General features: G+C 40.6%; 6 protein-coding genes and 1 non-coding gene across 14 annotated transcripts in view; 4 read left to right on the forward strand and 3 right to left on the reverse strand.

Moving 5' to 3' along the window:
* Window positions 1–2,781, forward strand: part of LOC144204741 (IQ motif and SEC7 domain-containing protein 1-like) — a 40,668-nt gene extending 37,887 nt beyond the window's left edge. For all 6 annotated transcript variants that reach the window (XM_077728876.1, XM_077728878.1, XM_077728879.1 and 3 more), the window contains one exon: window positions 101–2,781. In XM_077728876.1, coding sequence (XP_077585002.1) covers window positions 101–1,297 — 1,197 coding nt within the window. In that variant the 3' untranslated portion in view covers window positions 1,298–2,781. The remainder of the gene's footprint in view (window positions 1–100) is intronic.
* Window positions 2,782–6,484: 3,703 nt separating this feature from the next.
* trnas-cga (transfer RNA serine (anticodon CGA)) lies at window positions 6,485–6,566 on the reverse strand. Its single transcript has one exon. It is a non-coding gene; the product is annotated as a tRNA-Ser (tRNA).
* Window positions 6,567–6,907: 341 nt separating this feature from the next.
* smim11 (small integral membrane protein 11) lies at window positions 6,908–8,143 on the forward strand. 2 transcript variants are annotated; one of them, XM_077723001.1, is made up of 3 exons: window positions 6,908–7,060; window positions 7,706–7,923; window positions 8,019–8,143. In XM_077723001.1, the coding sequence occupies exons 1-2, from the start codon at window positions 7,046–7,048 to the stop codon at window positions 7,892–7,894; spliced, it is 204 nt and encodes a 67-aa protein (XP_077579127.1). In that variant the 5' UTR covers window positions 6,908–7,045; the 3' UTR covers window positions 7,895–7,923; window positions 8,019–8,143. The 2 variants fall into 2 exon arrangements, with proteins under 2 accessions (XP_077579127.1, XP_077579118.1); XM_077722992.1 differs by having other exon boundaries at window positions 7,706–7,913; window positions 8,021–8,143.
* A 244-nt stretch (window positions 8,144–8,387) lies between these two features.
* Window positions 8,388–11,862, reverse strand: LOC144181435 (uncharacterized). 2 transcript variants are annotated; one of them, XM_077710036.1, is made up of 6 exons: window positions 11,678–11,862; window positions 10,828–11,225; window positions 10,441–10,681; window positions 10,003–10,252; window positions 9,489–9,921; window positions 8,388–8,810 (listed from the first exon to the last, which is right to left on the reverse strand). In XM_077710036.1, exons 1-6 carry the CDS (start codon window positions 11,738–11,740, stop codon window positions 8,582–8,584), a joined length of 1,614 nt encoding a protein of 537 aa, XP_077566162.1. In that variant the 5' UTR covers window positions 11,741–11,862; the 3' UTR covers window positions 8,388–8,581. The 2 variants fall into 2 exon arrangements, with proteins under 2 accessions (XP_077566162.1, XP_077566076.1); XM_077709950.1 differs by having other exon boundaries at window positions 10,828–11,228.
* Window positions 11,863–12,416: 554 nt separating this feature from the next.
* Window positions 12,417–16,416, forward strand: cyp4f3 (cytochrome P450, family 4, subfamily F, polypeptide 3). The gene is made up of 13 exons (XM_077710214.1): window positions 12,417–12,653; window positions 12,778–12,922; window positions 13,005–13,058; window positions 13,322–13,449; window positions 13,772–13,893; window positions 13,971–14,117; window positions 14,230–14,344; window positions 14,581–14,647; window positions 14,741–14,870; window positions 14,940–15,073; window positions 15,144–15,208; window positions 15,680–15,762; window positions 15,844–16,416. Exons 1-13 carry the CDS (start codon window positions 12,450–12,452, stop codon window positions 16,046–16,048), a joined length of 1,599 nt encoding a protein of 532 aa, XP_077566340.1. The 5' UTR covers window positions 12,417–12,449; the 3' UTR covers window positions 16,049–16,416.
* A 139-nt stretch (window positions 16,417–16,555) lies between these two features.
* LOC144181661 (lymphocyte function-associated antigen 3-like) lies at window positions 16,556–20,496 on the forward strand. Its single transcript, XM_077710197.1, has 11 exons — window positions 16,556–17,015; window positions 17,444–17,596; window positions 17,672–17,797; window positions 17,995–18,152; window positions 18,335–18,425; window positions 18,510–18,608; window positions 18,744–18,764; window positions 18,854–18,874; window positions 19,103–19,135; window positions 19,200–19,259; window positions 19,330–20,496. The coding sequence occupies exons 1-11, from the start codon at window positions 16,946–16,948 to the stop codon at window positions 19,347–19,349; spliced, it is 852 nt and encodes a 283-aa protein (XP_077566323.1). The 5' UTR covers window positions 16,556–16,945; the 3' UTR covers window positions 19,350–20,496.
* Window positions 20,240–25,292, reverse strand: slc19a1 (solute carrier family 19 member 1). Its single transcript, XM_077710149.1, has 6 exons — window positions 25,132–25,292; window positions 24,039–24,609; window positions 23,059–23,845; window positions 22,602–22,794; window positions 21,743–21,884; window positions 20,240–21,212 (listed from the first exon to the last, which is right to left on the reverse strand). The coding sequence occupies exons 2-6, from the start codon at window positions 24,312–24,314 to the stop codon at window positions 21,021–21,023; spliced, it is 1,590 nt and encodes a 529-aa protein (XP_077566275.1). The 5' UTR covers window positions 24,315–24,609; window positions 25,132–25,292; the 3' UTR covers window positions 20,240–21,020.
* Window positions 25,293–25,503: the final 211 nt, after the last annotated feature.

Here is a 25,503-nt window from a genome sequence, read left to right on the forward strand (position 1 = left end):
CAATAATAACAAGCAAGTACAATTGCAAGAATGGTAAAAAAAATTAAAAACCCGCCAAGCATCATTTACATTAATTGTACTTGTGTGCGTGTCCTATCAGGGGTCCATCATTAGCAGCCCACGGCCACACCAGCAATACCACCCGGGAGGGCTTCTGTCCTACAGCCCTATGATGGCCCCCTCTTCACCGACATCTTACCGGCCACACCGCCCTACTCAGAGCCCCGGTACAGGGGTGGGCGGTGGGCCGGGGCTCTGTCTCAACCAGGCCGGACCGAGCCCGTCTCCGCTCATGAGCGCGGGCGTGGCTGGGGCCGGAGGAGGGATGGCCATGGGGATCGGGCCGGGCGGCGGCCGGCTGGGGAGCTTTTTTGGCAGCCGCAGAGGGAAGGTTCCTGGTCCCCTGACGATGACCTCACCCAAACCTCAGGGTCCCTTGAGTCCCTTGATGATCTCCTCCCCTCCCCACTACCCCGCTCCCGAGCCTCCCATCGCGCACCCGTCCTCCCCTTCCCCATGCTCCTCCCCATCTGCCAACCTCGGCCAGTCGGACCCGGGCGGCATTGGAGGGGGAGGTGGGACGGGCGGAGCGCCGTCCAAGCTCCAGACTTTGCACGCCCAATATTGTCACAGCAACAGCGGAGGAGTTGGAGCGGTGGGGAGCCAGCAACAACAGACCCCACCACCACCCTACCACCATCACCACCGCTACCACCTTCAAAGCGTTCCGCAGCACCACCCTCTCACGCACAGGGTCTCGGTGCCGCGGCGCCACGTGCCGTCTGGCTGCGTTCCGTCTCACATCCAGCCGCATCAGCGACTTCAGCAGGTCCCCGGCCAGCACCAGCGCTACAACGCAGCCTCGGGTTTCATCACACCTCCGCCGCTGTCTCCTCACTCGCCTCTCACGCCAACTACACCGCACGCACTCTACCGGCCAGGCGGCGGAGGCAAGTTGCCCCTCACTATCTCGCACTCCCAGCCCCACCCCCACGCTCACTCTCACTCTCACAATCACGCCACTCACTCACCACTGAGCCCTTCGCCCGCCAGCTCACCCTCCACCCACTTCATCTTCTCCACCCCGCCGCCCCAGACGCCTTCGGCCCGCCTAGTCTCGCAGACTCTGCCGCAAACCTATGCCCCTCAGTACCCGCCACTCTCCTCCATCCCGCCACCTCCGCCGCACTCCCCGTTGCCGCCCCCGTCTACCGCGCCGCTCTCCCCGCACCCAGGGACGGGGAGCGGCCCGGGGCCCAAGTCCAAACCGGTCAGTCGGATCAGCACCGTCGTGTGAGAAGCCGGCGAGCTAGGCCACTGGCCCAGCTTGTCATCGGCCACCGGGGGGCGGTGCTCAGAAGAATGAGGAGAACGAGAAGAGTCGGAGGACAAGTGCAGGCTTTTCAAAGTGGCCAACTGGTTAGACGGCGAGAACTGCGAGGAGGGAAGCGGAAATTGCTCAGCCTGTGCTACTTTCACATCCACTTCCCTTGCAGCTAGAACCGGCCGGCAGTCAGCGCCAAGGCACGTATCGGTCGACCCCCCGTCGGTGGGGTTACGTGACTCGAACGGGCATGTGCGATGCTAACTAACGTATGGTCAGCGGAGGGGCTCCATCCGAAAACGAGAATCTAGCTGTTCATAGACGTGGCCAGTGGAGAGGGGCACAGTGTTGGGTATGGTGCACTTTGTATCTGTAAATGACAGCCATGCATGACTTGTGCAGTCGCTGCTGAGAGGGAGCAGGACTTTTTTTCTTGGTGTTTTCTATCTCCGTGCTTTGTGAAAATATTTTGGCTGACAGGGTTTCTGCACTCTCATAGTTATGGATTCCACCGGTCAATGAATTATTCACTACAACCATTATATATACGAGTATCGTGTGAAACATGAAGACAAGGACAAAATACACAAAAAAAAAAAAATGGGAAGATTACATCTGGACAAAGAGAAGACAGACCTGAACACAAACTTCATGTCATTAAAAAAAAAAATGAAAAAACTAAAAAAAAAAAACAGAAAACCATATTGAAACAAAGGAGAAAATATAATACAAAACACACCAAGAGAAGACAAATCAAGACAAGCTTTAAGAAAAACATCAAAATAAGACATCTAACATGATGATGTCTACAGTGTACCCATAAAGTATCCCGAATTCATAGGGTTAACAAAGCATTTTGATGTATTGATGTTTTTTGTACGAGATACTCGGTGTTGCCAAGGAAGGAGATTAAGCTATTAACCATGATGCCATACAGGGTGCTTTCTGGGAGTTTTTTTTTTTTTAACTACTGACTCATCAGTCAGTGCTTATAATTGGGTTACTAATCCTTAATAAGTGATATTATTATGCGAAATGTTTAACATAAGTATAAACAGTCATCATTTCATGGCTGGTAATATTTAACTGACCTATATGAAGTATACTTGAAAAGTGGGACCCTTAGGTGGTCTACTTTGTCCTTTGAATCTGTGCATCAAGTATTTACATGAGAGTCCTGTAATGTTTGTTGCAATAACTTGGCCATTTCCTCCCGTATATTGGTAAAACTATATCATACATCATTTTTGGGCATTTATTTTGTCAAATAATTCTTACTTGATTTATTGTAAATAATCAAATCGAAATATTTTAGTCAAATTATAAATGTACAGATTTTTATTTTTCAATATTTTTCAATTCTTTTTCAAGAAATTATAACATTGAGAAAGTCAAATAAGTTACAATGTCTTAAAAGTAAGATTGAATTGTGTTTTAAAATGACTAAAAAAAATCAATTATGTCTCCCCATGACGGGTCAGTAATATCCCAAAAATTGCTAAAATATAAAAAATGCACATTTTTTAAGTGAAATATTTTACTTGCACATTTAAACTTTGCCCCTCTGTCCCTTTTTACAAAAATGGTGGTAATAAAGAACATTGGAAGGCTTTTCCCTGCACGAAAACGACGTAAAAAAAAACAGTCCAAAAATAGCACTGTTAGCTCAGCAAATGCTGATCATTTACATGACCCTAGCAAAAAAAATTACAAAGTGAAGCACAATGTGCCTTCAGACATGAGAATGATAAAATATAAATCCTCATTACAGTTTTATTTCACGCTACACATGACATATGTTTTCAAAAGCTGGACCTACACGTCATTTTTTTCAAGATTATGAGGAATATGTTTTGCAATTATGCAACTATGAAAATCGCCTTTGAGAGGATGTGCATGTCATTTTCTTGAGTCCACCCGCACAACTGGGTATGTTTGTTTTTCATGTTTGCGGGCTAATGGGGTATTTTCACAAAACTAATAATCACAGTTTTGTTTTTTTTGTTTTATTAAACAACAACAAAAAGCCACGGTAGTCTACTAAACATCCCCTTTACGATGGTAAAAGTGTGAATATTTTATTACTTGAAACTTAAAATTCATTTTCACTCAGCTTATCTAAGGACTTGAACTTGAAGTGTCTTTACGCCAATTATACACGACTTAATGATGACTAAAAGCATTTATACACTGACAGGAAAAGTAACTCAACTTTAAATTCTGACACTGAAAATGTCACATAACAATACCTACTTTGTTAAAATTGAGAACTAAACTTAGAGGCATCATTTACAACTTGAAATCTGTACACTGAATATATGCACAATTTGTGAAGAATTAATTGCTTTTAGGTACACTATTTCTAATTACCGGACTTAAATGGCCTCGGTAATGTAATAATAATGGCCACTGATTTAATGGTCGTCAACTTAAAAAATAAAATTAAAAAAAGAAAGAAAAAATAGGGCTACAAAACACTGTCAAAATGGATCAACAACTTAAAGGTTCATTTATTCCATTTAAAATAACAGGACATCTTATTTATATATATCAGCCCGGCCGCTGAGTAATTAGCGCGTCGGCCTCACATTCCTGGCGTCCTGGGTTCAAATCTAGGTCGGTCCACCTGTGTGGAGTTTGCGTGTTCTCCCCAGGCCTGTGTGGGTTTGCTCCGGGTACTCCGGTTTCCTCCCACATTCCAAAAACATGCATGGAAGGCTGATTGGACACTCTAAATTGCACCTAGGTAAGAGTGTGATCATGGATGGTTGCCCGCCTGCTTGTGCCCTGTGATTGGCTAGCTGCCCATTCAGGGTGCCCACCCCGTCTCTGGCCTTAAGTCCACTGGGCACCCACTACCACCCTAGTGAGGATAAAGCGGTTCAGAAAATGAGATGCGATGAGATATCTGCCAATAATTGATTTCCGTCTGCTTGTAGCTCTCAAACATGCTGCTCATATTTTCAGGTTTCAGCCCAAAAATGAATTTTAGAGTCACTTAACACAAAAAAAAAACACAATAAAGAAAACGGTTAATAACTGTCGGATATCTGGCTAGCCGTCTCTACCAATGAGGTGTCCCTAATTTTTGGCCATGTTGATGAATAAATAGTTTGGGAACAAATGTCTCGGGCACACTTGATGCCTCGGTGTTTGTGAAATCAGAGAAACAATTTCCATTTCATTTCTGGCTTTATACTCAACGGCTTTATTAAGCCGCTTGTGGATATTGTAATCTTGAGGCTTGAATAGTGAAACAAGTGTTTGCTTTCATGTCATTCAGTATATTGAGGTATTTTGTGTCTCGATGCTGACAAAATATGCTTGTTTGTGGGCGAGGCAGCTATCCACGTCGCGTTTGTTCAATTAAACAAGCAATCGAAGCAAATTGAACAGGAAGCCGGGATGCCTCTGTTTAATTATTGCTTGATTTGAGTGACAAGGCACATTTCAAGCATGTTCTGAGTCTCCAAAGGTTGGAATTTAGCAGAAATCATGCATTTCCAAAGCACCTTTGGTGAAGAGACCTTTTGTTCATCCATTTGAACAGGACATTCCATATACCGCAAGTTATTCAAAGACTGCTTAAAAATGGTTTGATCTTATGGAAACAGAATCCCAGTTTCCTTTTTCAGATCAAAAAATACATAAGGTGCATTTTTTTGGTGAAAACATGGAACACTAGGCCCTTCAAAGCCTTGATACTGAACCCACAAGGTGACTTGATGTGGCTAAACATGTCACACGGGTAGGAAGTGCGTTTACAAGACACATTTCAATCGCGACCTATTTGTGTCATGTGACTTGATATGACGACACCAAAAATGACTGCTCAATCGTTATTTGAATGGAGTCATAAAGGTTGTATATTCATATAGGGATGAATAGAAATGCAATCAAGTCATTGATTACGTGGTTTGCGAGTCATTGCATTCCAACGCCAACCTGCCTGGGCTTTTTCCCCTGTGGAACATTTGACTTAACGGACAATTTTCACTGACGTTTTGTTTTGGCATCGATCGAGGTGTTGGCTTAAAAGCAATCACATGAGTGGATAAAAATGAAAATGTGTCTTTTTTTTGGTGTGTGTGTGTGTATGGTGTGTTTCAGCACGTTGTATGAAAAATTTGCAAAAATAAGAGTCATGATGCTCTCTCGGCCCTCAACTCTTCTTTCCATTATTGCCGTGCATGTCTTATTTATTATTACATTATCTGCACTGAATGGAACTTTGTATGATAAGTCACTTTGTACATAAAAACATGTTGAATTCAATGAAAAGCAGCTTTGTCAGGAACCAACAGTGACATTTTTCATTTTACAGGGAGTCTGTTCTGACTACTGCTGCTGGTAAAACAGGGATTGTTGTTGTTTTTTTTTTTCTCTCGCTCTCTCTTTCTCTTTTTCTTTTTCTTTTGAAGAAAATCAAATGGCAAATGTTGTCTGTGCTTCCTGTGCTGAGGTAGTACGTGTACAGTTGTACCAGTAGTGTCAAATACTGTATGTGTGCAGAGAGATTACATTATTTTAAAGATGATTTAGCAATGTATAGAAATAAATTACTTGTAACTTTGTTTTGGACAACATTGCAGAGGCAAAAGTGGAAATATTTATTGCTCTGAACCTATAAAAAAATGTTCATGTTGATGAAAGGGTGCCTTGCCTCTTTTTTTATAACACGATTTAACTTAATTGGTTGCAGAAAAATCGCAGACCACACACACAGAAAAAACTAACGGTAAAGACCACTTTCGCAAGTGACATCCTTCAAATCGTATCTGGAGAACTGGAAATATAATGATACTGGAGTACATTTTTTTTCATTTCCAACTAAGAGTTTGCAATACTATTTAGTAAAACTTTCTATTATCATTTTTATGCAGTTGGAGTTCAATTAAATGTTATAAAACATACAGAACATTAGTTCTTATGACAATATCTTGGGCTATAAAGTTAAAAATGTTTCTCTCACACACACAATACATAAACTATATATTCTACAGAATAATAAATCAATCTCTTTGACCACTTTAATGGGAACAATTGGTTAAGATGTATCAGGGGGCTTTATTGCTTGGGCTGAATAAATTAGTACTATTTTTAGCCATACTTATGCATACTTTGGGTGAACAATTGGGAATCAATTTTGCAAAAAGAGTACGTCACGGACAGGATTCGAACCTGTGCGGGGAAACCCCATTGGATTTCGAGTCCAACGCCTTAACCTCTCGGCCACCGTGACTGTGGTATCGGGAGTTGTAATATTGGTATATATTCTATTGTAAATGTATTCCATTTTTATTGGGCAAACTCAATTGTGTTATTATTCTATAAATACATTCATAGAACAAATCCCAATCATTATTCATTTTGATCGACACCAATGAAATAAAACAGCATTATTAAACCTCAATCCTGCCTCTTTGAGTTGTCGTCCAAGCCATGAAATGTGACATGCACGAGACTGGATGTCTAAACGTCATGCTACATCTCATGTTGGAGTGCAGAATTTAAATTGATTTTGAATCTCAAATCTGAATACATCGTGGTTCTATAGTAGTATTTATTTCAGAATCACCCTTTCGGATTTCCGTTTCAAGATGGCCGTTCGACACTTACGCTGCCGACTCCACTTTAAAGCCTCTAGGCACAGTCTATGATACCTATGATATTCACGCTGCCTTTCGCCAAAGACAAACTTGGGAACTTCTCTAAGCTAAAATGATCAACTGGAAGGTAACCAATTCACAACATCATCATTCCAGAAACGACAAAGTAGATGCGCCATCGAGTACTTGTCTGCTTGTATCCTCTTCTTCGTTTTCTCCTATTTGGACAAACACACCTGTCGGCTGTCGCGAGCGTCAAACTAATGCTAAATCGTTGGGTTTCCGCGACTGTATTATTGTACGGCTGAGACTGCCTTTATCGTTGTTTTATCGCTAGCCTGCATGAAAATTCCGAGCTAAAAAACACGACGACGTTTACGCAATGGCTGGTGTACAGCTGTCCGATCCGTATATGGCTATGGAATTCTAGGATGTGGACATCAAGTCCGGAGTGTACATAAAGAGCGGCGCCTGTACGTCATATAGCTGACACCAAATAGAAGCAGTTCATCATGTTGCCCTCATCATCATTTTCTCACTAGGGTCGCGGGGGGTGCTGGAGCCTATCTCAGCCGACGTCGAGCCAGGGGCTTTTTAGTGGCCAGCCAATCGCAGGGCACAAGGAGACAAACGACCATTCACGCTCATACTCATACCTGGGGGGCAATTTTAGTGTCCAATTAGCTTACCATGCATGTCTAAAGTCGAGTTTCATGAGTACCAATTCAGTCAATTACTGTCTTTTGTAAGTTACATTTCTTTACATTTCCAGGCTTTGGACAATGTACCTGTACTCTTGTACATTTTAGCCCTAAAGACACTGATTCTTTGTTTGGGCTTTGCTGGGGTGAAGATTTACCAGAGTAAAAAGGCAGATGCAGCTTTGAAACTGCAGCAGGCAGAGAAGAGGAAATTGGCTCAGAGGACACAAGAACAAATTGATAACTTGAAGGAAGATTGAGAGGAGCAGCAACACAATGGTACCACAACAGACATGACAATTTCTGTAAAAACTATCTTATGTGGACACGTACCGATTTGCATTATTACGATACCTAACCTCACGCCCCCTATCCTCTCATTCTAGGTGCAAATGAGGAAGTTACCTGATTGGCTGCAAGATGAACTCAGTCTACATGAAATCAAACCACACCCATTATTTATTGAATTTTGTAACATTTATATTTGTTAAATAAACTATTCAACACTGTTAGTGTATTGGGCTGAATGTTCTCTATAAACTGAACACGAATGAATGTTTTGACCACTGAAATGGAAAAAAAAAAAAACTTTAATCTACCGGAGAATATCCCAAACCCCCACGATACAGGTAACAGTTCCAGCAGCAGCTTCCATTTTTCTAAGAATATAGTTAAGGGTTTCCTACATTTGAGATAACTCAAGCTATAAATATTTGTTTGTATCTAAAAAAGGTCACAAATTTCAGACATGGGTTGCATTCAGGTGACTTTAATTAATTTAATCATCATTTACACATCTTTTAACAAATACACTCAGGTGGTGAGCAACAGGTTTACACTAATATGCTAAATGTGATGACAATTCATGTTGTAATGACATTTAGTGCACCCACATTAAACTGTGCTGGGCCACATTGAGAATAATAATAGAATGTTACAAATGTGCATCAGTGGTTAGCTTGCAGACACGATAGCAGACATGACAGTCGAGACCTAAGAGCGAATCTTTCTTCGACTTGATGGCGACTTGAGTGCAGTGGTGCAGTTTGAACGAGTGGATCAGTATGTCCTCGGGAAGACTGCGGTGACCCAAATGACACTGGCAATTGTCCGCTGTGGGTCAAAGCGGACTGTGGCTGGTCGTAGGCTTGATGTGATGGGTACAGAGATGACAGTCTAAGAAGCACAAAAGAAATGAAACAAGGTGCGTTAAGAGTCAGTCCCTATTTTCTGTATTATTTGCTGTCTAAATTGCCTGGTTTCACAGCAAGGTATATTTCAATTGATGCCTTTGAGAAATGTTTTTCTATAAAATATCTATAAGAATGAAGATCAAAATCTATGAATCAATACAAAAAAACCCTGCACTAAATATATAGCTCAGACAAATTGGAAAAAATCCATTACATTAGCTACAGCTAATATTTGGAAGGGTTGTGTGGCGCATTAAATGTACGAATTGACCAGTATCTATAGGAGACAAAGAAACTAGTCAGTGCCTTACTGTAACAAACCAAGGTTGTTTGGGAAGCACGAGTAGAACATGCAAACTCCAAACAGTAAGACCAGAAGCTGGGATTTAACTTTTGATCTTAGAACTGTGAAGCGGACGTGCTTAACCACTCATTCACCAAGCCTATGGCACATACAATCACCTCAAAACACTGCTAGTAGTTAATTCTACAATGTTGAAAAAGTGTTCAAATTGCATGAGTAAAGGTCATGATTTGTGATACCTTGAAAAAGCCCATGATTGCAAACATTGCCGTAAATGGATGAAAATGCAAGGATACCATCGGATTCACTGAATTTGGGGTTCCTGAAGTGACCGTGATTGTTAACTTTAAAAATTACCTCCCGAGTCTTCTGTGAGGTCCAAAAGAGGCTGGCCGGTCTTCTTTTTGCGGACTAGACATTGCTACATAAGCATCTTGAGGCAGCGCAGAACAACTGCGGCTGGCCTGTGGGGACATCATCATATAGGCAACCCCTTCATCAGTGCCACCACATTCACTCGGGCATGGCTGCGTTCCCATGTCCATGTAGCGATCGGGCTCAGGAAAGGCGATGCTACGTGGGCTGAGCGGTGACTGAGGTTCAATTGCCTCACTTTGTTGGTACTGGGGTGAGGCTGTCTGGATATTCGGGTTTTTCCTCTCTCTGTATTTGGGTCTACAGCGTTTATAGGCCAGTAGCTGACTATTGCTGGATGTCGGGGATCGGCTGAAATCCGGGAGGCCCCGCAGCGCTCGGACGGCGTCCCGAACCGCTTCGTGAATGTGCTGTGCTGTCAAAGCATGGGAGGCAACTGGATCACGCTTCACGAATAAAGCGACGAAACGGCAACGTGGAAAAAGCTCATTGATACCTTGGTCTTTCGCTTCAAACCAGATCTCTCCGGGGCCGATCGGTGCTGAGCGTCCCAGCTCCAGAAAAAAAGATCCGTCCAAGTGGCCGAAGCGACGTACCCCGAGCAAAGGTATCGTAACGGAGGGTAAATCGACACTGGCGCTCACTCGCACGAGGATGAGGGAGGTTGAAGTGAGGCAGAGGTGGAGAGCACCCGCCATAGACTTTGAGCGACCCAGACCTCGTGGCTTCGCAGAGACGGACCAAACCTTGAGCAAAACATACAATTAATATCAACATTGCTGTTGTCCTGGTCACTGTGTACTTTAGAGTATTTCAGTGCCAGTAACAACAATTGAACCAGGTACACTGGGGCCATTTGTTAACATTTTTAGTCATTTGCAATAGTAACCCTTGGCATTGACCCATAACTAAGAAAAACATTCATGATTCAAACCTCTTTGAAGAAAGCTGCAGGTGGCAGTGTGCAATATCCATCGTCCTCATCGTCACAAGCTTGATCATCATCTTCACGCTCCTCCATCAATTTCTTGAGAGACAGGTACCAAGCCTCTAGATCCGACTGGTCGGCTGCCACAAGCACCATTGTTTGGTCCTTAGCATACAGTGCCACCGTGAGGCCTTTCTTGGAACTACCCAGGTAGCCCACACCAATACAGCACCTCAGGAAAATCACCCTGGGAAATGGCATATCATTAATTTTACACTGCAAAACTCATGTAAAAGTAAACAAAGCATACACGTAACAGGTATCAACTGTCTTGTACATTGTCTTTACTTTGTCTTGTGAAAAAAATGGACCAAGTTAAAGATGAAAACAAACCCTTGCTTGCTTGGCCCAAACAGTGAGGTTTTTCCATGTGATTTCTCTACTGCCGCAAACTTCTCCTGGGACTTGTACCACTCAAGTCGACTTGGTCCGGTGTGACTTCCTGCTCTGAGGACAAAATATCTTCTGTGGTTTCGCTCTAGCTTGCCCAGGTAACCTTGTTTCACGACGTCACTGCGCTTTCCAGAGAAGGTCAAGAGGGTACTGAGCAAACACATGGAAGTCTGGTTGCTGCAGAATTCCTCGTACGAATCCAAGGGGGTCGCCTGCATCCCACTGAGATGGTCGACCTCACCACCGGTCATCTGGGTCTGATCATTGCTGCAGGAGGGGGTGGTCGCCATACACGCTTGTTCGCGGCAGGCGGCACTTTTGTTGTACCCATCAACCATCTCCTTCGTTTACAGAAACAAATTGAAAAGAGAACGTGAGGTTTGTAAAAACCTTTTATCAATTAAAAAGTAGGCTCCTGCATGCAATCATTTAAGGGCAGGAGTAGGAAACAGGTGTCATCATTACTCATCTTTTTGTGTTTTTTTTAACTAACGCCCAATGTGGTAAAATTTCTATATACACTGTTTAATGATCATTTTTCTACTCAAGATTTCAAAATATTTAAATGATTTTTGCTTGCTCATATTGTGTAATTGGGCTAAAATGGCGATGTATTTTGATAAAGTAGTACCTCATTTGCTCGAAGATTTTGGTCCACATTATTCTTTTAAGTTTTAACGACTGAAAAAGCGTAAAACGATTATTCATCAAAGTTTATCGTCAACTAGAAATGAGTTAACTCGCTAACAAAAATGCCAATTATGCCACAAAAAACTTAAATAAAACTCACCTGTTTTGGACAGATATGAACAAAGCATCTCTGTTTATCTTTATTTTCCTTTAAATGGATCATACGAGGAGGTTAAAGATGACTTTTTTTCGCACAACAATGTATCAAGTGACGCCAGGTGAGACAATTTTTGTCCCCACTCTTCTTTTTGGATTTTCAATTTTTGTCGCGTCTGTGACATTTTAATGCCCCCTGTCGTACATTTTTGGTACTACTCAGCGACCAATTTATGAGTACTATGTATATACGTATACATACAGAGTGGCACTACTGTTGCACTCTTTAAATCTGGCTTGATTATATATTTTAAAAAAAATCACAATTAGATTACTGAATGAAAATAAAAAATATCTTTACTTGGTAAACAATTTTAAACATAAAAGTGTCCCTAAATATGTAGTCAAAGTTTACATTGCTCTCTATTTCTGGAATTCACCTCTATATTAGTATTGTCATTTTTTGCACATGTTTTCATGGTTTTATTTAAAAATAATGTCATGTATTTAGGAACAATCATACAAATGTCTTCAATTAATCAACCAAAGATGTTTTTGGAATGAGGAAGGAAAAAGGGCTGAACATAAAACAGTGAAGCAAATTTCTGCACCTTGCCTCATTCAAATTATATTGGCCACAAAAGGAACACGTATGTCTTAGTCAGGTTACAAAATGATTGCAAAAAAAAAAACAGGCGGCACAAGTCTGGTTTGCATAATACTAAAAGTCTTTAGTGGCAGATTGCCACCAAACGGCTTTCTGTGTCCGATCTGAGATGTCTTTTCTCTCCCGTGTCCTCTCTCAAATCTTTTCCTGGGTCGCCCTTTGCCAAGTTCTATTGTTGGGCGTTGTAGGACTGGTTGCCACGGTTACTGTGTGGACCACACGGCTGTTACTCCGACATGTTTGGTTCACTCGTAGGCTGTCCTGCTTCAGCAAACCCCCTGCAGACTCTTGGCTCATAGGCCACCTGGGTCAGGTAGGTCAACATCATATGTAAATATTTGTGTGCATTCTTGCTATGAAATGTATGCTTTTTTATGGACTCCTTCATAATATCTTCCACATTTTAGTTGATTCTTAACTGCTTGATTATCAATCAGATGCAGAGCACGGAGGAAGGTCTCCTCCAAGTAGATGAATTAGTGCAGACCTATAAACATTCCTGCTGCTGGTTTCTCGGTCCCTTCTATCATTTGGTCAGACTCTTCCACCCTGACTATGTCAAACCTCTGCTTATGGCACCTGGTAAGATATTTAGCCAGATCGTTTAATATGGAGGAGAAAAAAATGAATTCACGGCACATTGTCTAATTTTTCTGCCTTCCAGCCAGTATTACTGTGAAAGATGAGCTCTTTTATGGTCATCTCCGTCCATGGCTCGGTGAGTGGAAGAAGCAATTAGAAAGTGTTGAAAGATGAATTGCATTAAGTTAGTTTCACGTTTCCAAACACACGGCAAGAAGCCATGTCACGTGATCGGGGCTCTGGAGGGGGAAAAAAAGATTTTTTTTCATTTCATCAATAAACACATCAAATAAGGACTGATGTTTACAATAAATAATAATAATTTTGAACGCAACTGTTGGGATCGGCGGCCCGGAAAAGTGGTTGTATATGAGTATTGACAATTAATTTGTCTCCTAGGGCAGAGTCTGTTGATCAGCAATGGGAAGGCGTGGTCCCGCAGAAGGCGTCTTCTGACCCCAGCCTTTCATTTTGACATACTGAGGAACTACATTGCACGATTCAACTCTTCAGCAGACACCATGCATGCAAGTCTTAAAACATCGTGATTAATCATTGCCTCCTCCCATTACGGTTAACAAAAGCTGTTGACTGTCATTTTCGTGATTGATTGGTCAATTTTACAAACAAGGTTTTCTTAGAGATGAACCCTACCCTTCATCTAGCTATAGAGAGCTCCAGTGGCAGAGTCTATAGACAATGACAAGGAGTAATCCAAATAAAATGTATTTTATATTCTTTAATGGTACTTTTTTTACACTATAATTTGCAGTATTGCTCTCAAAAATATGGTCATGTGTTATTTGATTGAAGCTACAGTTTTGGCCATTGGCTTCACATCTCTCACAGGATAAGTGGCAGCGTCTGGTGGCAAAAGGCAACACGACCATCGAGATATTTGATCATGTCACTCTGATGACATTGGACAGTTTACTGAAATGTGCCTTCAGCTACAACAGCAACTGTCAGGAGTGAGAATAGGCCCATAATCCTTTCTTTTGTTTGACTTTATATTTCGTCTTGGTAATCCATCACTCTCGTCTCGTAGGTCCAGCAGTGAGTACGTATCAGCCATAGTTGAACTGAGTGATCACATAATAGAGCGGCGTCAAAACATATTGCACCATTGGGACTGGATTTACTGGAAGACGCAGCAGGGCAAACGCTTCAAGAAGGCTTTGAACGTTGTCCACAGGTAATGCAGGTGGAGATATCCATGCCACAGTTTAGCAAAACCAATGTTGAGTCATCATTGATCATCAGAATAATGATGAATGCTATTATATATATATCTGGTGTTAATGCAGTTTTACAAGCAAAGTGGTTCAGCGACGCCGTGCCCTCCTTGACCAGATTTCATCTGAATCAACCTTAACACCTCAGAGAAAAAGGGATTTTGTGGACATCATACTGCTATCCAAGGTTTTCATTGGGCAATGGGATTTTTAATATATAATTAATTCTTCCATCTTAATTTATTGAATGGGCTATGTCGATGTATTTATTAGGGGAGTTATCCCCATTAGGGTCAGTCGGTCAATCGACTCATGTTCATACGGAGTTTGTGTTATTCAGCGCGCAATGTTTTCAATGTACAGCAATAGTAAAGTTAAAAAAAACTGATAATGTAGGCTAAGACTTCACATTAAACACTCCAGGATGAAGATGGGCGAGGCTTAACCGATGAAGAGATTGAAGCTGAGGCCAACACTTTTATGTTTGCTGGTAAGATTGTCAGAAGATACATACTCTTCTGTCATAAGTTGAGATTCGTCCAAACATACCATCAGAACCAACCCGGGACATATCTTTCCACAGGTCATGACACAACAGCCAGTGCCATTTGTTGGACGCTTTATAATTTAGCAAATCATGCACACTTTCAGGAAAAATGTCGGGAGGAGGTGTCAGAGCTAATGAAGGAACGTGAAGGACAACAAATTGAGTGGTCAGAAAAGACACAAATGCATGGTCATTTTGAAACATGACATTCTTATTTGGGTGTGTTAATTCACAGGGATGATCTGTCCAACCTTCCTTTCACCACAATGTGCATCAGGGAGGCGTTGAGGTTACACTCACCTGTACAGGCTGTAACAAGGAAATACACTCAAGACATTCCACTGCCAGGGGATCGTACAGTACCAAACGGTGAGACATTCACAAGCAAAAAATAATAAAAAAATACATTTCAAAGTCATTTTTTATTTATCTTCCACAGGTGCCATCTGTTTGGTCAGTATTTATGGTACACACCACAACCCAGCAGTATGGACAAATCCACATGTAAGAAACACAAGGCAAATATTTTCGTATCATTCTTAAATATCGGTGTAAGGGCTTTATAGACTAAAAGCTATCAGAAACACTGGCACACGTACAGCCTCCAGTTTATACTAACATGTGTTGCGTAAAAACTGCCTAGTTTATTGAATTAAATTGAATTGATTGCTTTTAATTGTCTTTTTACAAGTAGAATGAGACGCAAAGTTTAACAGTTTGTTTCAACCAATCAGATTTCCAGTTGGCCCCACTTTTGGATAGTACTGATGTTGACCATAATTGCATATGATTTTAGTGGGATTAAGACGCATGAATTAAGTTTTTATTCTACATGCATTGAGGAAAATGCTACTTTTTAGTAGCTGTCCACTTCTGTGACAGCTATAAACCAGAGGGTTAAGAAGTGGGTTAACTCAGGTAAATCCCAATTAACCGAATGTGTTTTCTTCAATTGTGGTTGTGTACTTCTCACAGGAGTTCGATCCGCAGCGTTTTGATCCAACTAACCTAGAAGGACGCTCTTCCCATGCATTTATTCCATTCTCCTCAGGTCCAAGGTGCTACCTCATACATGTCAGCTAATTATGAGACCATGCTTTTGTGTTGGTCACTAATCAAGCATATTTTTGCCTTCCCAGAAACTGCATTGGTCAGAAATTTGCACTAGCAGAGCTCCGTGTTGTTGTGTCTTTAACGTTGCTCAGGTTTCGATTGACACCAGGGATTAATCCCCGAATTGGCTCGAGAGATGTTCGCCGTCTACCCCAGCTCGTGTTGAGGGCAGAGGGGGGCCTGTGGCTACAGCTGGAACCTCTGACACCACCTGGGATGGAGGAAGCATGAGATACATGATCCAGTTTTTTTGCATTATCCACCAAAATTACAATACTTTAAAAAGTCAATGGAAAAGCAAATACAGTTGTACAAATGGCCCATAAAAACTGGAAAAATTGAAATACCACAGCAAAATGATCAATTCTATGATTTTGCTGAGGCGATATTTTCTCTACATCAAAAAAAAACCCGTCAAGTATGTTTCAGTGAAGCGAATCTGTTTTGATTTATTCACATACATTCCGTAGAATGTAGAATGTTTTACAGATCAGCAAAGGTATCAAACTTCCATCGCCCACACACATCACTGACGCTTTTGCCCTTACTAGCTTAGCATAAACGCAGGGGTTGCAATGCAACGGTGGATTCTATTCAATTTCATATCTATGGACTCGAGTATTCTTCCACTCAATGGGTTTGTGTTGACTGTTGTTGTTGTTGTTGTTGTTGTTGTTGTTGTTGCACTACAAGCGCCTGAGGATTGCCCTCAGATAGCGCTAGAGTTGCCACTGGAACGCGGGTTATTTCATCCGGGGGGTAGTCGGAGGTGAGGGGCAGTCAAATGTCTCCGGCTGGATGAAAAACGTAGGGTGCCACGTTCCTTGTTGGCAGCTCTGAGTGGTATTTGTTGGAATTCGCAGGCCGCGGCGAGCGGCCTCTCAGGAGACACCACGTGAAGGTTTCCAACTTTGTCTCCCTGTGTTGACTGAACACGGGCGGGGCGTTTGAATGTTGCGTCAGAGTCGTAAAAGTGAGCAACGTGTCCCGTTTCCGGAAACCAAGATTTTACCGTAAATAGTTAGTTTTCTAATCACCGACAAGCTAAGTGTCAAAAAATTTCCAAAGGATTTTTAAAAGGATTTAATCTATTATATATTCGCAAGTTCTTGGGGTGTTTGCAGCTTTATGATGGCGAATCGGACGAAGAAGATGCGTTTTCTGGCCATTCCCGTGATTTTGGCTGCTTGTTGCACCGGTAAAGTCAAGTTTTACTTTCCAGAAAACATTCCAAATCAAAGTAGCTTGGGATTGTACAACAAAATAGGAACAATTGGTTGTATTTGTTTTACAACATAACAAAAATCTAACCATGTTACATGTCTTATTTTATCTTATTCTTTGCCAGTAATATCCGTCCAATCAAGTTGAACAGGGAGGGTTGACATTTCAGGGTACTTTGGATTTCTCCCAAGTAGAGAACTTTACAAAAAAATCTCATTTTATTTGCTTTCTACTAAACACATAATTATTTTTTACGATGTGAGTTGCATTAATTAAAAAAAAGTGGTAGTTAGGTAAAATTAAAGAATTTCTTGATTGGACCCAAAATGTTTGAAAACTCGCTACAAAGCCACCAAATGGATGATCATGACCTTTTCCTTCTTTTCTTATTTTTATTTTTAGGATCGAAGGTTTACAAAAAGGTGGGTGATGACATTGTCCTCAAGCCTAATATTGAGGTGAATGGACCCATCAAAAGCATCTTATGGAAGCACGGTGACCATAAGGCCATCGAATGGGATGCGGAGGGTTCTGAGGCATATCGTCAATACAAGCGTAAGGAATAAAATGGAGAGTTTAAGGGTAATCTTGAATACAAAATGCTTCTCTCTATTGTGAATTCTTTCAAAGATCGTGCAAAGGTGAATCATGTGAATGGGGAGATGACCATCATGGGCTTAATTGAAAGTGACAGTGGCCCATACACTGCAGAAATCAACTTCTCCTCCTACACTCCAATTCATCTTGCTGTAATTCGTAAGTGTGACCTTGTCCATTTTTTTTTATAATATCAAATGGTAGGAAGTGATTGGTTATCGCAGACTTGAATGGAAAATAATGAAATGCTTTGAGTTTTTGTCACCTGAAAATATGTAGGACATCATGATGAAAATGTTGATGGAAAGTTCCAGCGACAGAGGGAGAAGATGACACTTTTTACATTTTTTATTCAGTCGCTGTCCCCGAGCCGACTGTTTTGGCATCATGCGATACCGAGCGTACAAGTTGTACTTTGACATGTGCCGGCAACACAACGGGGGCCGAACCTGTCACCTACGAGTGGATCCCAACTGTGGAGACAAACTCAACCATGGAATTGATAATCCAAAAGGTTTGTTTCTTTATTTTTTTACATGAAGTGTACCAACAAAATAACAAGACTGGTCTCACCTTGATCATCGTAAAAATAGAGTAATAACTTTTGCCAAAAATAGACAATATTTAAAAGTATTTGATATTGGTATAAGGTACTTTACACTATTTTGACTTTTAACATCATGACTTACTTTTTAGGAAACATTTAATTCAGATGATATCAAGTGCATTCTGCGTAATCCAGTCAGCATGAAGGCCAGCCAGGCTTCTAAAAACCCATTTCTAGCAAGTAAGATGTAACAAGACAATGTTGATAATAACTATCTGATTAAAAAAAAAAAAAAAACTTTAATTTTTTTTCAACTTTGAACAGAGGCTACAGGAACTATAAAGATCAACATTGGTCTAACAGTCTTCATATCTCTTCTGACTCCAATTATATTGGTAATGCTCTTTCACAGATGTAGAACAGGTAAGAACAATTCGTTGTCTGACAAAATTAGGAGGGGGGGGGGGGGGGGAATTCAAGTTCTATTATTTCTTTATGAGGAAAATCAAATCTTATTTTTGAGAAATGTAATCATGCTTGTCTTTTCATCTCAATCAGGGATGTGGTTCTTTCAAAAAGGTGAGCAATGGAAGCAAAAACTAAAGTTATCTTTATTCATGTTATGTGGTGAATGAAAACATTTCTTTTTTTCATTTATCAATTCATAGCATCCAAGCCTTGGGAAGCAGGTTAGTATCAGCCTTTACTCTTATAGGTTTTGATATTGTATATATATATTAATTTCTAAAATCACTAATATATTAATTGCAAAATATAACATTAAGGGTGATGTCGATTGACTTTATGGCCTTCCAAAAATATTTAGTGTTTATTGCCTTTTTATTCTTGCAGTAAAATAGATTTCAAAGTGATTAAATGCATATTTGAGTTACATTCTCCCCCCTTCACCACTACAGATTTCTGGAGAAAGCAGGAGAAGCAACATGAGAGTCAGTCATTTTATTAACGCATTTCAATTCTGGGAATCCTGTTTAACATTCATTTGCATTACAGGCCGAGGCACTCGCGCATCAAACGGCACTACGCCACATGAAGAGATGAGACGAGCAGAAGGTACAAACGTCAAAGCTTTCACTTAAACAAAATTCATTACACCTTCATTAAGTACTGCTTTCTTCTCTAGAAAAAATACCAATGATGTAGACGGACGGCCCACCGGAGATTAGACTAATTTGACACGCTGTTTTTACAAGTCATTTGAGACATATAATTGTTGAATGCATGTCTGTGTTTGAATTTGAGCAAACCAAAAAGGGAAAGCAGGCATGCAAGGAAATTGAAATGTGAACTCTAAACAATACAAGGAAATCCTCCAGCGTATGCGATGTTGTGTTTGTCAACACGCCTGACATTGTTGGCACCCGTCCTGTGGGTTTTTCGTCCAAGGGTGCTGTGTGAAGGAAGAGTGAATGCACTGATGATGGGCAGAACTGAATGTTGAGACACTATTGCCGATCAACAATGGCATCACTGTGCATTTGTTTTGCCTGTTACTTCACTTGGCTGCTTTTGACCTGTTTTTATAGAGATTTTTAAACCATTTCTGACCCTATTTTAAATATTTATACATTGAATTAATTGTTTGTTACATCCAACTATTCCAAGTTTTATTGTATGCTTTTAAAGTAATGTCTCAAGCAGTTTTTGTACACTATCTTCCACACCGGTGCAATTGTTGTTAAATTTTTTATTTTGGTTTGTAAATGAATAGTGAGTATTCCTTATTTCAAACTCAATGAAAACAATAATTATCACTTTTAAAGTACACTATCAGTTTCAAGTTAATCCACCTACAAGCAATCAGGTAACATTCTCGCACAAGGTGGACCAATATGAGGCAGTAAGTTTGCATGCTTGAATATATTTTAATAATGCTTACAAAAGCTCTTGATTTGGGTCTACACCTGGAAAAATAGTTAGACATCTGTCCTCTAAAGAAAACAGACGCTTGACCCCCAACTGCTCTCCAAAAAGAAAGCAAAACAAAATTGAAAAAAGTGATCAAACAATTGACTTGTGAATTTGTCCACAACTTACGTTAAGAAATCAAATTTATTACCTATATACTTTAAATTTCATATATACAAAAAATGATATTATAAAATAAACAAACGATTGTTTTACAGCATTTGGACAATCTCACAGATACTAACTTCAGCTATGCTGTAACAATTTAAATCTAACATTTCAGGTACTGAATATACCAAGTGAAATAGTCCTCTCCTACCTCTTGCTTTTAGCAAAAATAAGTGAATTGTCCCTGTTACATTAAAAAAAATACTACATTCTGGTGATGGTGTAAAAGATTATTTGGCTAAGAATGTGTTAAAAGGAGCCATCATCCAATCAGCAAACATGAAATGAATTTTTCCAATGTATTTCTTCTAGATTTCATATAGTAATCATTTTCCTTACTGCATATCCTACCGTGTCTCCTAAGACGTCCTTCCTTTTTTGATTTTTTTTTAAACAAACAGTATAATACATGTATGCAGCAAATATATCCATGCTGCCATTACACAAAGGGATATCCCATAGTGACGTTAACTTTCGATGATAAATAAAGACAAAACAAAACCAATAGAATTAGGATAACTCATAGGGCTGAGATTGTTGTGCTACCATTGGTTTGTGTCCTACAATCAAACTGCACATTTTGGCCACCACTCTAGTGGTTCCCCCAAAAAGTCTTTCATTGAGTGCATTGAAAAAAGTAAAAACTAGATGCTCTTTTCTCTCAGCCAGTAGTTGAGGCACTTGAGCAAGATTGAGGCTCTTTCAAAAAAAAAATATGAGTGCAATCCATGACTATGACTATGTCTTGGCATTTTTGCCATTAGACAAAGGTTCTGCCTCAGGAACTATGTTGCTAAGTTCAGTAGACACGGGCAGCTGTTTGACCCCCTCCCTTTTGGGCTGGTTTCTGAAGTGACGGAAGATGACGACAGCAGCGCAGGTTAGGTAGATGACGGTCAACAGTGTGAAGTAAATAAAGTATGCAAGAAACTAAAAAAAAAAGGACAAAAACAACAATTAGCCATAGACACAAGACGTAGTGTTTTGCAAAGGTGGAAGTGTCTGCATAACAAAAAGCGGCAGTATTTAAATGGGCAAGCTAACTTTTCGGTAGATTGGCAAAATCTGTGAGAAAGTGACCATAATAATAATCTGATTTAAAATAATTAAATGTTTTTACCAAAAGAGAGACAGAATTCGATCTTATCCTGAAACTGCTAATATGATCTAACAATCAGAATCTTAATGTAAAGCAACTTTAATTAAAAAGTAATGACAAAATTGAAAACGGATGGTAATTGTTGCCCATTTGGAATGAATGGGAAAGTCGTTTTTTTTGTGTGTGCAAATTTTGTCTGTTTAACTATGAGTTTTCTGCAGAAAAAGCAGTATCTGACTGCAATCAACTGATTGGTGAAACGGTGTCTTATTGTTTAATTGAAATGAAACCCTGATCCAACTATGGCCCTTTGGGGATTAGTTTGGGGACCTTTGGTCTCCCTTGTCATGCATTTAATTACCTGACGGTGGACATCAAAAGCCAGCCCCCTCTTGTCGGAAATTATAAGGTTGATGATGCTTTTCAGGATGGTGGCCAAGAAGGTGTTGATGCCAAACACCAGGGCACAGAGCTCCTTGGTAAGTGAAGATGCTATCTGAAAACTAAAAAAAAAAAAAAAATGACACACTGACATTTTTTATAGGTAGTGATTTGTATACACTTAACGTTAGAGCAAATGGAGGTCTGACAATCCAGTGTCAAACTAGTATTTGTCAGTGAAAGATAGTGGACTATGTCCTGTTTTTTTGTCATACAGTATATCTGTTTTGATACATTTTAGTGGCAACTTGGTTGGAAATAATTACATTTCCATAGATTTGAAAAAGGAAATAGTAGTATGTCTAATAAGACGGTTTTAGCTGCAAATGAATTGCACTTGTATGGCAAGACACTGCATTATTGTATCTTTAACAATTATATTGTTAAAAATCCGTATAGAGAAAAATAGGCTCCCTGGAAGAATGTTGAAAAGCCTTTAGAAAGCCTAACAAAGCAAATCCTGTTGTATTGCTCAGCTGTGTTTAATTTTCCTTATCCAACTTGTAGACTTGACCTGCACTGAGTTCAGAGATCACAAAACTCCAAGTGTGATATGTCCCACTTTTCTGGAATGCGGCATTGATTCCATTCTGCAGCCTGTGGACCTCCACGCAAATCTCAGGATTAAAAATGTTTCTCTTTCTGTGTTAAAGCAATCATGTGACGGAAGGCTCATACAAAATCATCAAAGCGACTCTCCACGCATACAACAGTGGAACAAAAAATGATTTGAGCGCATTCTTTGTCGCCTTGACGTATATTTCACTCCCACTACTCACGTGGCAATGGGCACTAGGAACTGGTAGAAGCTTCTGAAGAGAATGTAGGCCACATAACAGACCCAGATGTTTTCCGTTGTGCCCATGAGCAGCAACAGGCCAGCCTGCACAGCTGTGATCACACCGATGACAAGCTCTGACCAGATATTCCAACGAATTTTCGAAAACCCCGCAGCAAAGGAGGTCAATGCACCTGCAACAGGACAAGTTTAGATCTTTGGGGGAATACATCTTGGTGAGAAAGAGTACACTATGCAAAAATGTTGTCCCCATTCATTATTTATCAATTCGTCATCAATATGCGTAATCATAGATTAAAGTTCACAAAATCATGTATTGTTTTTACATGCATGTGCTGACCTTGTAACACCCCAAAAGAGGACAGGGTAATAAAATACCTGCCTAAACAGTAATGGAAACTGGAATAGATATAATATGAAGACTTGAAATTACTTACTAAGTAAGGTAGAAGCAGCTTCCACAGCTCCATTGTAAACATTCTTGTTCTCGGTGGCAGGGTAGACTTTGCTCCACAGGATGTGGACGTAGAATAACACCAGGTAGTATCCTGTGGAGTTAAACACCCACCACAGTGACCACAGTCGCAGATTTGGTCTTTTCATCACAGTTCTCAGCTCCATCAGAATCTGGACAAAGATTGAATCCTTCCAACGGGATGCAGAGGACAAGGGCGTGGCTGGGGTCAACTCGTTCTCCTTCTCGTTCATTTTGTCCAGTTCTGCTTTTGTAGCTATTTGAGTGGCTGCTTGTCTTTGCTCCTCTTTTAGGGCCTTGTTGAAAAATAAGGAACGTTTGGGCCAGGGAAGGCAAAGCGACAGCGCCAGTCCGAAGCTGACAAAACCCAAAGAAATAGCACTGAGGGTATTGTATTGGACCTGTCCCACAGAGATGAAAAGCTGGCCCGTCACGGAGCTGGTAAACACTCCCAAAAGCACCGAGGTGCGCGAGTAGCTAGCCACGCGCTGATAAAGGTTGTGGCTGACCAGCGAAAAGATATAGGAGGAGTAGGCCACTCGGCACGCCATTGTGACGCCGTAGAAGAATTCCATGAACTGCATCTCGATCAGGGTATTACCTAAGAGCAGAATGACCCAGATGACCACCTGGCTAATGCTTTGAATGACCAAAACCGGCTTGTAGCGCAAAAGATCCGTAAGCAGGAAGGCAGGTACCAGCACCACCATGTAGGAATACGTCAGTACTGGTGTAATCTCATTGGTCACCTAAAAATGGAAAAATGTAAAGACAGACACAACATTGATGACTCATTGCCCAATATAATGAAGTGCATATAATATGTTTGAAGACTGAAAACCTTCTATAGACATTAAACTGGAAATTATAAATACAGTAGTATGAAACAAAATTGTTGTATAAGGTACTTTAACATGGTGCAGTCATGAGGGCACAACTAACCTGCTTTGTGGTAAAGTTCTTTTCAGTGCTGAGTAGATATGGCGTAATGAAGGGCTCTCCAGGCTTGATGGATGACATAAAACCATAGAAACATAAGAATATCACAGCCCACATCCATTTTCTTGGTTCGTCTGGGACCACTTCAGAGGCAGGTGGCTCCTCTAATGAGCAGACAGCCATCTCTAAATCTGCATCCAGATTTCCTCCAATGGCTTGGGTTTCAGGCACCTTCACGTCCATCGCACTCTCTCGCTCTGCTGAGCTTGTAGAAATCATTCTGTCATCTGATTGGAGGGGAATTCCTCAGAATGAAACTGTAAGTTGGAATCACCAAGTTGTTCGGTTTTAAATCTATTCAACCACTAAAGGACCACGTTAAAATGTGTGGTTCCAGTGACAACATCTCGACCCTCCTTTTTTCCTCAGAAAGCAGTTTGAATAACGTGTTGGCAAAGTAGTTAAAATGCTACATGCTGTCAGCCACACAGGGGAAAATGTTGACCTTTGCTCCATTACGCACTGTGACAATGCGCTACAGCAAGCCAGTCACAGGGTTTGTTCCATTGTCCACCTGAAAGCAGGCAATTACAACAGAAAAAAACATTTTAAAAGTCCAAAGATGAAGATACAGAACTGGTCCATTGAAATATGTAACCATTTTGATAAATGGTTTATTTGCTACACTGAAAAATGTATTAGTACTAGTAAATAATAAATTACTATACATTTATTCAATTCTAAACTGTAAGAGCCGCGGTATAAGCATTGTTATTACCTAAAATGGGGAGACGAATTGCTACTGCCTTGAATAAGCACCCTGGATAAACAAGTTACACAAGCCCTAGACGCAACTTTCATTAAAAGGTATCTTACACTATTGCCACTTTTGTATTTATGTTAATTTACTCCCGCATGAATGGAATCAACTCAACCCCGAGTATAGAGTACAGATTTAAAAAAAATATATATAAAACAGCTAGCTGAATGGCTAACAACGACGTTAAAAAACATGTTGAATTTATACCGGCTGTTGAAACGTATACACGGCATTATATTCATAGCAGGTAACTGGTTTTGCAATAATGTTACTTACCAAATAATGAGATTGGGGCGCTTTTAAATCGGACATTACAGATGAATAGAATTTAAATGTTGTTACATGCCTCGTGTTTTGCGGAAGAATTCGGCGTTCCTATTGGCCGAACGCAGTGCTGTTTCCTCGCACTTAGTGTTGGGAAATGTAGTGTAGGAGTGTAAAATGGTCAATTGAAGAGACAGAAGATGCACTACAGATTTCGCTAGGTGTCAGTAGTGTAGCGAGAGTATGGGCTGATATTTAGCCAATGAGTGAGTTATATACATATATTAGAATTTGATCTAAAATAATACTAAATTTAAATGCTACAGCACAGGTTTCATTTTTTTACTAGTGAAAATATGTTGAATACTGTTCGGTTAAAGAACC

This window comes from Stigmatopora nigra, chromosome 1 (assembly GCF_051989575.1).
Source record: "Stigmatopora nigra isolate UIUO_SnigA chromosome 1, RoL_Snig_1.1, whole genome shotgun sequence".
In the NCBI taxonomy this organism is placed as follows: Eukaryota; Metazoa; Chordata; class Actinopteri; order Syngnathiformes; family Syngnathidae; genus Stigmatopora; species Stigmatopora nigra.

Coding starts and splice junctions, on each gene's coding strand:
- LOC144181435 (XM_077709950.1), bottom strand. CDS start 11,740: ATGATCCATTTAAAGGAAAATAAAGATAAACAGAGATGCTTTGTTCAT. Junction 10,682..10,827: donor TTTGGGCCAAGCAAGCAAGG/GTTTGTTTTCAT, acceptor GCCATTTCCCAG/GGTGATTTTCCTGAGGTGCT. Junction 10,253..10,440: donor CTGCAGCTTTCTTCAAAGAG/GTTTGAATCATG, acceptor GTTTTGCTCAAG/GTTTGGTCCGTCTCTGCGAA.
- cyp4f3 (XM_077710214.1), top strand. CDS start 12,450: ATGTCTTTTCTCTCCCGTGTCCTCTCTCAAATCTTTTCCTGGGTCGCC. Junction 12,654..12,777: donor TCATAGGCCACCTGGGTCAG/GTAGGTCAACAT, acceptor ATTATCAATCAG/ATGCAGAGCACGGAGGAAGG. Junction 14,345..14,580: donor ACATCATACTGCTATCCAAG/GTTTTCATTGGG, acceptor TAAACACTCCAG/GATGAAGATGGGCGAGGCTT.
- LOC144181661 (XM_077710197.1), top strand. CDS start 16,946: ATGATGGCGAATCGGACGAAGAAGATGCGTTTTCTGGCCATTCCCGTG. Junction 17,016..17,443: donor TTTGGCTGCTTGTTGCACCG/GTAAAGTCAAGT, acceptor TTTTATTTTTAG/GATCGAAGGTTTACAAAAAG. Junction 19,260..19,329: donor AGAGATGAGACGAGCAGAAG/GTACAAACGTCA, acceptor TTTCTTCTCTAG/AAAAAATACCAATGATGTAG.
- slc19a1 (XM_077710149.1), bottom strand. CDS start 24,314: ATGATTTCTACAAGCTCAGCAGAGCGAGAGAGTGCGATGGACGTGAAG. Junction 23,846..24,038: donor AGAACTTTACCACAAAGCAG/GTTAGTTGTGCC, acceptor TTCCATTTTTAG/GTGACCAATGAGATTACACC. Junction 22,795..23,058: donor AGCTGCTTCTACCTTACTTA/GTAAGTAATTTC, acceptor GTCCTGTTGCAG/GTGCATTGACCTCCTTTGCT.